This window comes from Saccostrea echinata, unplaced genomic scaffold (assembly GCF_033153115.1).
Source record: "Saccostrea echinata isolate AGI-Se365-2 ecotype Australia unplaced genomic scaffold, CSIRO_AGI_Sech_v1 ptg000054l, whole genome shotgun sequence".
Classification (NCBI taxonomy): Eukaryota; Metazoa; Mollusca; class Bivalvia; order Ostreida; family Ostreidae; genus Saccostrea; species Saccostrea echinata.
The window spans coordinates 57,068,014-57,080,279 of record NW_026889803.1 but is presented as its reverse complement, the minus strand read 5'-3'; the positions used below and the strand labels follow the sequence as shown (position 1 = coordinate 57,080,279).

General features: G+C 33.6%; 1 protein-coding gene across 1 annotated transcript; it reads left to right on the top strand.

The window, feature by feature from the left end:
* Window positions 1–8,276: 8,276 nt before the first annotated feature.
* LOC133205041 (cell death abnormality protein 1-like) lies at window positions 8,277–10,020 on the top strand. The gene is made up of 5 exons (XM_061340783.1): window positions 8,277–8,284; window positions 8,367–8,500; window positions 9,141–9,275; window positions 9,786–9,874; window positions 9,961–10,020. The coding sequence occupies exons 1-5, from the start codon at window positions 8,277–8,279 to the stop codon at window positions 10,018–10,020; spliced, it is 426 nt and encodes a 141-aa protein (XP_061196767.1).
* The last annotated feature ends 2,246 nt before the right edge of the window (window positions 10,021–12,266 follow it).

Genomic DNA, 12,266 nt, shown 5'->3' with positions numbered 1-12,266 from the left:
TTCTGAAATATATTAATCCACATTTTATTGTCAAACTAAATTCATAATGTGTAGACTTTATGTAAAGCCGTATGGAGCACATTTGTATAGTAACGTGCTAGAATGACAGGTCCAGCCTCTCGAAAATATCAAAAGTTCAACGATATCCGCTTCACTATAAATTCTGAATTTTTAAACACCTGCAGCTATTATTCCTACTATTCTGAAAAGTGCTGGGAGCTGGTTGTGCATTGTTGATTTATTCCGTAATGTAACATTATTCCAATGCGAATTACATTTTTGACTGGAGTTTATAGAAAGACGGCTAAATTTTAAACAATTCCCGAGCATGAGGAAGTTGCTCCCAGCACTTTTCGTGTTAAGGAATTTGTCTAAAAGAAAACAGAATAAATCTTATAGCTGAAAAATGCCCGTATATCGTTGAACTTTTACGATCTTTGTAGTAGTACATATGTGTTCTAATTTTAAAACTGTCATGTGACAAACAGCTGATGTAAGCGATGTCGTTTTGGCCGAACTCGGCAGAGACCCGGTATATACAAGTGCAAACACCACAAATCACATTTATCAAAACTAATGCTGTTAAATTTTTTTTTTTAAATTGTATTCATTTTCCCTGAATATATTAAGGCATATATTTCATGGGCGTCCTTAACCTAGCTGCGTTTTCTGAATCCATATCACCCCTCTCTGAAACTGATGACGTAGTACACAGATAAATGACGTTTTTATTCTCGCGCATCAAAAAGTTCCTTGACAAAATGGTTTGTTTAATGGATAAAAGTTATGTAATTGATCCAAAAAGTTTTTTTCTTTTATCATATTTTGCTAGTTGTTAAGGGGTATATAATAAATTTATCATTATAACAGTAACTTGATCCGAAGAGCCGTATAACGTCTCGTTGACAGGCGCGGATCATCAGATCAAACTCGACGCTTCGCGTCTCGTTTGATCTGATGATCCGCGCCTGTCAACTTGACGTGATACGGCTATTCGGATCAAGTTACTGTTATAATAATATATATTTACAACTTATTCGGTACGCTAGAGCATGCTCTGTATACTATCAAGTTTTAAACAGGCAGGATACTGACAAATAGAGATGATGTATCAGGGCTTTCAACAGTCTCAATCAAAGTCAGCATTTCGAAAATTCCTGGATCATTATAATGACCTTGTAAACAAATTCATTTTTCATTTTTCAATTTTGCAAGGTTATAAAGTTTGTAGTTATAGAGCCTTAATAACTTTAACAAAGAACGAGTGCACTTATAGGCCACGGTAAAATTTAAAAAAAAATGAAGATTCAAATTAAGCATATTTTTTTTTAATCTCATATCATCAATTGATATTTAAACCATAAGAATCAACAAGTTTTAGCGTTGAAATTCGTGTAAATAAAAAGCACGAAGCTTTACAATGTAGTAGGGGTCAGCCGAAATTCGTGAATTTCTATAGTAAATAGATTACAGGTGTTCATTTAAAAGCCTTTGTTTACTGTCAGCCTAAACTTGTACAAACTTGTGGAAAAGATAAAAGACGCATTATACCTTTAGAAAACTTCTGTGAAAATTAGAAATTTGTACACGATTAGGCTGGTACTTAAAAAATGAAAAATGTAGGAAAATTTTAATGTTTTTCCTACACAACTGTAAAATGTGCTCACTGTCAATCACTGACACGTTTAAATCGTGATGGCACGAAAAAGAACCCTCACTGCGCAATGGCCCTCAGTGCCGAGTATATGACAAAATTTGTAGCCTTCCACCGGCAAGTGGTGGCGTCTCCATATGAGTGAAAAGTTCTCGAGAGGGACGTTAAACAACATACACTCAATCAATCTTTCTTATTTTATGACATTGCACAGTCCTGTCCTTCTCATTTGTCGGGTAACTCTACAAAAAAATCAGAATTCCAAAAGTACTCTTTCAGACCGACACACAGATCGTTTCCTATGTAAAACAATGACCTTTTACAACAATTGTCAAAATGAAGAGAATTACTACTTAAGAAAGAGTGTATAAGAACTGACTTTGATAACTCTGATTTTCTAAACGATGAAGATTATATTAATCTCACCGGCATTTCAAAAGATCAATTCAATACTATTTGCTCTATGGTTGAGAAAAACACAATAAATAGGAAACATTCTAATAGAACTGCAATAGGCATGTTGTTAACCAAATTGAGAACAGGTCTTTCGAGCATTATGTTGAAAACCTTATTTAATATTAGTTGCTGTAAGTATGTATGCCGCATAGTGAAACGCGCAAGGAGAGCATTAAAGCAATATTTCGTGCCAAAATACATCAGTTTTGATCACATTTCTAGAGATGATGTAATTTCAAATCCCACATCTACATTTGCACGTGAATTATTAGCATGTGAAGTTAAAATTTTGCCACCGTGTTAATAGATGGTACATATATTTATATTCAGAAAAGTTCGAAGTACACTTTTCAAGGAAAATCATTTAGTCTCTATAAGGGTCGTCCATTAGTTAAGCCTATGATGATTGTAGCTTCAGACGGTTATATTTTGGACATTCTAGGTCCCTACCTATCTGATGGGAAAAATAACGACGCCGCAATTTTGAACCGGTGGAAAGACGAATAATGACTCCCATAGAATAATGACCGGGGGTCATTTTTCGCCATCGAACAATGACCCCCGGTCATTATTCAACGGCGAAAAATGACCCCCGGTCATTATTCGACGTCGAAAAATGACCCGTTTGCCCGTAGAAAAGGTGTCATCACCCTAAAAATCTGCATACACCACGTGAAGAATAATGATCCCCGTAGAATAATGACCCTTTGTGGATTAAAGAGGATTAAAGTTGAAATTGCAAAATAAAAATAATTAACCAAGAGACCTGTTTGACCAAAATGCTCACCTGAGCTAAATTGGGAATAAATCGATATGTTGATTTCATTACACTATACGATTGTTTTTAAGATTAATGTCATGATTTAAAATCTAAAAAAAATAAAAGATTTATCGAGCCCAAATGGCGAGGTGAACATTGTTTTTTTCGATGGTGGAAAATCATCGTAGTGATCATGACAGGAAAAAACAACAATAACTGTTTTATTATGATTCAACGATTAAATTGATACACACTGATTAAGAAGACACGTCAAGTTTCTTGTTTACATTTGTTCAAGTCCTGGCCAAACACGGTGAGAGAATCGGAGTTAACATAATAAGCATAGCCAGTATTAATTTTGCATTTGAAATCTAGTTTTGGTGCAATAAAGAAAAAATAAACGTCAGGCATAGCATCAAAAGGGGAAATGGGGCATTATAAGAGGCCAGATGACAAGTTACCCAAAACATATCTTTGATGAACCCCTTAAAAAGTCTATTGATGTAAGGGGAATTTCCTTTTACTCTACTGTATTAAAAATTTTGGGGTAGGGCAACCAGACTTGCAATGATCATTTTCAAGCTAAAGAATAAAAAAATAGCGTTCATGAAAATGGAAAGGGGGGGAGACACTCCACCCCACCCCTGATTCTATGTGCCTGAATGTTATGTTCTCCATGTCCACTCAAGTAGGAGAGATTTTTTAAACTATATTGTATAAAAAAGAGGGGGTGTTTACAAAACTTTCAATGAACATTTTTAAACTAGAAATTGCTAAAATTTACATTCAGAAAAAGGAGGGGTGAGCAATCCCCCACCCCCTTCTCCGATTCTTTGAGCCTGAATATTATGTTAACTTGAGTGGAATTCGGATGCAGGTGCAATAAATTTTCAGAGTTGTTTCCAATCTATCTAGTTCAGTGTAGGAAAAATAAATCCTTATATTCACCTGGAAGGTCAATAAAATGGTCTGTCTTTAATGATAAATTAAAAACATTTATCTACTTCAATATACACTATATTGAAATGTTTCCATATTTATTTGACAAATGCATCACTGTTTAAAAGTGGATTTCTAAAGAAAATTATTCCTCTTACATGTATGTATCCTTTTCTCAGACGACCATGTTAACAGACTTGAATGTACATATGTAAATTATACTGGGATCCTACTTTATTACTTCTATATATTTGAAAAGAAAATCCCATAGACCACTGTTTATAAATAAAATTGAAGGCACATTATGCGATTGTATATATTTTAGACATGCAGAGATTTTATGTCCTTTTTATGTTTGCCACGTCTGCTTTATATTTGGACGTCCTGCTGACTATATACGCTAAAGACCAACTTACTACTAAATTGTCTTACAAGCAGGATGACTTCAGCTTTTTTCCATCGTAAACTTTCCTTATTTATGTAGTAATATTCCGCTATCATTTGCATATGATGTTAACGTGTACCAAATTATTCGATACCCAAGAACACGATTTTTTTAATTTTTAAATCGAGTCAGGCTACTGACAGATACATTTAAGTTGATGTCACAGGGGTTTCAAAAACCTCGTTTAAAGTCAGCATTTCGTAAATTCAATGGTCGTATCAATGACCCTGTCAACAAATATAACCTATAATTGGGTCAATTGTTCGGCCTTTTTTTCTATACTTGATTCGACTACGGAATGTCCCCTGATTTATTTATAGGGCACACGGCAGGTGTGACGGGTCAATAGGGGATGCTTACTCTTTCTAGGCACCTGATCCTACCTCTGCAATTTTCAGGGGCCCTTTTTATGCCCTGTTAACAGAATTGTATTATTTGTGGATTTTTAAAATCATCACTCTTGTTATCTTCACCTTTTTTATTATTAGGAAATATATCAACAGTATGTCGTTCGCTCGAGATATTATGTCATTTGCGATACATTCTACCTCATTTACACACCTTTTATGTCATTGAAAAAATATATAAATATTACATTGCATATCTTCCCGTATTTATTTCCGAAAACTTATCTCATTCATTTTTTTTTTTTCATTCACTTTTTAAAAAATAAAGTTGATCGTACTCAATGCATGCTGAATACTTTGAGAGACATGTTTACCAATGAAAAGCCAGAACATCCCGCTTGTCTGTTATTTAGCTACATGTATGAATGTCTATAATCAGTTAAATATCAAAATATGAAACAAATGGAAGACAGTCATAAAGGGAGATTACGTTAAGAGTTATAACAAATAGCCATTTTGCGATTTTCAATATGTGCTGAGAACAAAATAGGCTTAAAAGATAGAAATATGCATGTAAATAATGCTGTTTTATTGCATTTTAATTGCGCATTCGTCCAGTGTTGATCAAAAAGGGCATAAAGAAGAATTAAACATTGCGGTTCAAACCTTGACATCAATCACCTGTTATAAATTGTGTATCTGTTGGAAAAGGGGTCATTTTTCAACGGGAGTCAATTTTTTATAAGACGCAGATATAAAAATATGACCCCTAGGGCTCTTTTTCTACAAAAAATTAATTTTTTCTACGGCTGGGGGTCATTTTTTGTCATTGAAAAATGACCCCAGGTCATTATTCTATGGGGGTCATTATTCGTCTTTACACCGGCATTTGCGTCAAGGTGAAGGGTTGTTAAAATGGGCCAAGTCTGAACAGAGGAGTATGAAAGGGCCTGTTTTAACTGATAAATGCCAAAAGTTAGCGAACGTAGATATTCTTCTGTTAACACAGGGAAATCTTGCATTGCCTCAGCAGCATAAATTTTACACAATTTGACAGCAGTTCTCCCATTATCTTTAATAAATAAACTTTTTAATGGATTTACTTCAATTTTTGATTTTTCCAACGTCCTCTTTGCCACAGTGGAATCTGTCGGAGAATTTTTAGCAATTGGTGGCCTAAAAGCGTTAATAAGGGAAGCAACAATGCGAACGTAGTCTCCAGTAAACAACACGTGGATATTGGTCACTACGTTAGCTAAACATTTCCACGTCTTTCGTCTTTAGTCTACCATTTGCAGACTCAACCGCCAACCTGATTTTTGTTACTAAACGTGACAAGTTGGCTTCCTTTGTTGAATGCTGTTTACTTCCCTTCTGTAAGAAAAAAGGACTTTCTGATTTGAACCCAACTGTTTCAGAAATATCTAAGGAGTCCCTAAACCCACGGTCTAAAACTAAAATATCTTTTTACTTGGCCCATCTTAACAACCCTTCACCTTGACGCAAATGCCGGTGTAAAGACGAATAATGACCCCCATAGAATAATGACCTTGGGTCATTTTTCAATGACAAAAAATGACCCCCAGCTGTAGAAAAAATTAATTTTTTGTAGAAAAAGAGCCCTAGGGGTCATATTTTTATATCTGCGTCTTATAAAAAATTGATCCCCGTTGAAAAATGACCCCTTTTCCAACAGATACACAATTTATAACAGGTGATTGATGTCAAGGTTTGAACCGCAATGTTTAATTCTTCTTTATGCCCTTTTTGATCAACACTGGACGAATGCGCAATTAAAATGCAATAAAACAGCATTATTTACATGCATATTTCTATCTTTTAAGCCTATTTTGTTCTCAGCACATATTGAAAATCGCAAAATGGCTATTTGTTATAACTCTTAACGTAATCTCCCTTTATGACTGTCTTCCATTTGTTTCATATTTTGATATTTAACTGATTATAGACATTCATACATGTAGCTAAATAACAGCAAGAACAGCACCGTATCAGTAATTATCAAACATTATCAGTAAACTTTGGGATTCTCAGCACTTTTTTCGTCCAGTAGTGATGTAAATGATGATGGTGGATATGATATATTTATTGGAAAAAATAATCCAAATATTTTGCAAGCCAAAATTCAGTCTAGGCATGTCTCCTCAAAGTCTTACTATATCTGGGTACAGTACGATTGCGCAGATGTAAAGGATCCAGTAAAATACCGGTATTCTCAGTGCAGATCGGGTGAGCGGTTGGTAGGATGCTGTGCGCATGTTGCCTCTGTATTGTGGTATATTGGTATTAAAAGACACGAATCACCTTTAACAAACAAAATAATTCTTAATAATGTTATTGATTGTGGGGAATCAATCGACTAAAATGTTTATGGTTCAGAAGAATATCGCGCGGCACATGCAATTTTCCAGTTTCAAAATTTAATAATTATTTGAAAGGGGGATGTACTCCGTGTATGAGATGGATAAAAGTTGTTTGTTCACACACTGGGGTCAAAATGTAAACATGCGACAAAGTGAATATTGAGTTGCTATTAGAATATCATTTTTTTTCTGGGAGGGATATGACTGCATTTGATACAGTAAGACCGTAACTCATTTACTGTCAGAAGAAAACTGGTCGTTGCTCTGCTCCCGATTTGTATTGTATTAATGGTCGTCAAGTGATGTAATAACTAAATCAGAAGCATTCAAAAATGTCTTTTTTGCATTAATCGGCATGAAATTGAATGATTATTATCAGTAAGGATGTCTGACCACATTTTAAATGAATCATTTTGGGTCATTTCCAGTCACAAATGGATTTTTTGCAGATACCGGCTTAAAAATGAATGAAAATTTACTAAAGATATCCGACATTATTTTTGTTGAATGGCATTCTTTATGAATCTTCATAAACTGTGCATATAGGCAGTGATAATAAAAATCTGAAGATAGACCTACTCGTTGCTTTGCAACGAGTTTTGCTCTAGTTATGTTATTATTAACAATTTTTTTTGTCTGTTTGTTTGTTGTTTAACGTCCCTCTCGAGAATTTTCACTCATTTGGAGACATCACCATTTGCTGGTGAAGGGCTGCAAATTTAGACCTACATGTATACTCGACACTAAAGGCCATTGAGCAGTGAGGGACCTATTTCGTGCCATCACCAACTGCGACATGGGACCTCGGTTTATACGGTCTCATCCGTAGGACCTTTCTCTACATCCCATTATCTTGTCCACATAAATCGATGCAAGAACCTTGTATAGACCCTTACAATCATTTTTCAAGGGAAAAAAAATCACGTGTGAGGAACAAATGTTTTCATTTAGCATGTAGGTTAAATTGAAACACCTGTTCACATAACTTGCTTACAAAACAAACAGAACAGGAAACCACTATAAAAATGAAATGGCTTTAGAAATTATAACACTTTCAGAAAATAGTTCGATAATGAAAAGCCTAAACATTTTTCTCATTATTTTTTTCATTATTTTATATACCTTTACAACTGTTTATTCAACTTGTTCACGGTAAATTTATTTTTATAGAAACAATAATATTTACGTTTCATGCCGTAATTCACGTTTGAATAATGAATTAGTGTTTTTTTTCTTTGTGTAGTGAAATAGAATGCTGTCTCCCCGGCTTCTACTGGAGTGAGGATTCAAATACATGCGAAGGTACTTTCCTTTTCACTGTATCTTATTAAGTTAAATGTCTCAGATTTAATAAAACTATTTTTATTTTTTTAATGTGTATTAGAGTGCAGAATGGGTTTTTCGGCCCGAACTGTTCTAGTCCCTGTAGATATCCGAACTATGGGAAAAATTGTCAAGAAAAATGCAAATGTGCACAGGAATTTTGTGATATAGCAGATGGATGTCGAAATAGTTCAGGTAAGTATTCCGAATGCAAAGTACATTTCCTATATAGAAACAATTTAGATTTATAATTATTTATTTTCGATTGTCTCACAATGCAATGTCAAATCATCATCCATTTATCAGATATTTTAAGAGACATTGTCTAATGCATTTGTTTCCACAACTTTACTTTTGTTTCTTTGAGTTGCAAATCATATTTTCATTTAATGTACTATACAGTTCTTTATTATATTGTTAGAAATGAACAAATCATCTTGAAAAGATCTTATATGCTTGATAAATTCCAAAAGTTTAAATTAAAATAACTGTTTCCTGTGCTTAACTTATCTCTTATGCTTTGATCTCCTTAAAACAGTCTTGTCTAAAATTGAACAGAAGGAATTAAGTCGCTTAAATTTTTTTGAATGATAATCGCTAGGAATTGTATTACAGTTATCTACTTGGATCCATGTCTCAGGACAGATAATTTTATATTATTTTCAATTATTTCTTTTTAGATTGTAAAGTTGGATATTATGGAACCATTTGCTTACTATATAGTATTTCCCTGTAGATTTCCTAGTTATAGAAAAAATTGTCAATTTAAATGTATCTTATAAAGCTAAATGTCTCGGATTTAATAAAACTATCTTTATTTTTTCATATATGTTAGAGTGCAAAATGGGTTTTTTCGGCCCGAATTGTTCTAGTCCCTGTAGATATCCGAACTATGGGAAAAATTGTCAGGCAGAATGCAACTGTACACGAGAATTTTGTGATATAGCAGATGGATGTCGAAATAGTTCAAGTAAGTATTCCGAATGTAAAGTACATTTATTATATGGAAACAATTTAGAATTATAATTATTTATTTCCGATTGACTCACAATGCAATGTCAAATTATCACCCATTTATCAGATATTTTGAGAGACATTGTCTAATGCATTTGTTTCCACAATTTTAATTTTGTTTCTTTGAGTTGCAAATCATATTTTCATTTAACGGCTATACAGTTCTTTATTGTAGTGTAAAAATGAACAAATCATCTTGAAGAGATACTTGATAAATTCCAAAAGTTTAAATTAAAATAACTGTCTTTTGTGCTTTGCTCATCGCTTATGCTTTGATTTTTTTTTTTTAAATTCAACAGTAGGAATTAAGTCGCTCAGATTTTTTGAATGATAATTGCTAGGTATTGTACTACCGTTATATACGTTGATCTTTGTCTCTGGACAGATAATTGTATACTATTTTCAATTATTTCTTTTTAGATTGTAAAGTCGGATATTATGGAATCATTTGCTTAATTCCCTGTAGATTTCCTAGTTATGGAAAAAGTTGTCAATCTAAGTATAGCTGTTCTAAGACAGTTTGTAATCATATTACTGGATGTCAATTGGCCACAGGTATCCAGAAATGCTTTTTAATTAAGTAATTAAGAAGGCAATATTGTAAGATTCCAGCATTTAAATTTTAATTTTTTTCCCCCCAGAAATTCCCCAAATTTTTGTTGAATGGAACACAACAACACAAAGAGAGGGACAGTCTTTAATGGAGAATTTTATAACTATCATTACTATTGGAGGAGCCGTTATTTTCACTCTTCTGTTGATTTTTTTGTCGGTAATAATCACCCTTGTAAAAAAAACACAGAGAGGAAAGAAAGGAATTCGAAGGTAACGTTGATTCTGAATTTAGCTCAAGCCATTCCGTATCAGGTGATCCAGTGCAAGGAACAGGTACTTCTTCCGCAAGATATGTCCAAAACTTTGAACTTAACAGGAAGCCAATAGAATGTTACGAACTTGAAATTTATGAAAATACGTGTATTCGGAACAGTCACACAGAGAAATAGAACGTTTTGAAAACGATCATTACTAAATACAATTTATCAGAATATTTTGTGAGAGAACAAAAAATGTTTTTTCTTATTTGTCAAAAAAGATGCATTTATATAAACATCGTAAAGGTTCATGATATTGTCTTTTTTGTATATTTTTGCTTAGAGAGATAAACAGTTAATTCTTGCACACGTTCTGCTTTGGAAATAAAACACCCTTCTGCAATTGATTCCAATATGTCAGTATATAAAAATGTCTTAAAGGTCAATCTAAAATTATTCTTGTGTGTATTTTTATGTTAAGTTGTAAGCCCAGCTTAAGATAAATCATTTACATGGTGTGTTTCTGTACAACTAATAGATGGAAAGATCGCGTATAAATTTATTCAATACATTACGATTAATAGAAAAATAATGTAACTATTTTTTCTCATTTCTCTCTTTCATTTCAAAAGTTAAACTGCACTTCATTAAAACAAAATATAGGGCAAAAAAATTACGTAATTACGCAGTTGAATTTGCTGATGTCTTTATTTCAATTCCATTGCGCATAACCTAATTTCCAGAAGCCGATTTCGTACCTTTTGTGTAATGCTATGAGATGTAGTTAGGCCATTATTTACACACTGAATTGTCGACGGATTTTTCCGTTATTTCCCGATCATGACAAGGAGCACACGGCGGGTGTTACCGGTCGGCAGGGGATGCTCACTCCTCCAAGGCACCTGATCCCACCTCTGATGTTTAGAGGTCCGTGTTTGCTCTGCTCCTATTTTGTATTGTTTAATGGACTTTTGAGCTTGAATGCTGTTCGTTATCTCCATATATTTCATGTAGGTTAACGATGATTTTCAGAGAGATTGCAACAGCGATGGTTACCTTGACTATCAATTAATATTACGTAAAATACCAAACACGTCGCCTAGTAGTCACTTAGTGCTTAGAAATCCGTACCCGGTCCATCACACTTCCGATTGCCACAATTTTATGGTACAATCTTGTAATAGACGTATGGTGTCTATTACCCACAGCAGGCATTTTACATTCCTTAATCTAGTCAATTTGAAAGTACTTTTCAACTAATAAAAATACAATTTTTGAGTTGCTTTATTTCAAACAAAAATCTTCCGCAAAGGAAAACCTTACAGACACCATACTAACTGCCCTACCACTCTCATCTATGTTCAAACGCTACATACCCAGTCCTGTTTGTTCCTCGTATTCCTCTTAAACGTGTGAGCACGATTTTCATGAATATCTGTGAAATGGGTATTCTTTCGTTATGATTTATTTATTCAAATACCTGTCCGGCCATCTACACGTCTAACTTTCAATCATGGTTACATTTTCATTTTATCAGATACGTCTTAAACAACTTTTGAAAAGGTAAATTTTAATTTCTATGATGATGCGTTAGCAATTGTCAGTGTATACCTTTTAAAATCAGATGCACATCTATAAAGTTTTTGCAAATATAAAAAGTTTTATACTTCTCTCTTTGAAAGGTAACTGTTATAACATGTTATGACAAATTTCTACACAGTAGTAAGAATTTGTCATCTCATGTGCTGTTGACGAGGACAAGATGTATATCGAGGTTAGAAAATTCCACCGGCCAAGGCAGTTGTGTTAACTAAGGTTGTATTCTGCTCATACCTCAAGCATTTTTTTACTGAACTTTTTTTGTTTTATCCATCATAATAAACATATCACCCAATGATAATTTATGACCAATCACAAGGTTTGAGAATTTCTAATTTCCATTTTTATTGAAGAAGTAGTTGTCTATGATATCGAAAGCCTAATTTTTTTTATTTATCGGGAGTTTGATGTTACTGACTTAAAATCATTTGGTGTGTCCAGGGTCCATGTTTTGCCCAGTTTTTCAATTTTTCAATTTATGAAATTGATCAATATTCGTCATTATATCGGCTCGATTCATCCCAGTAAAGAATTAA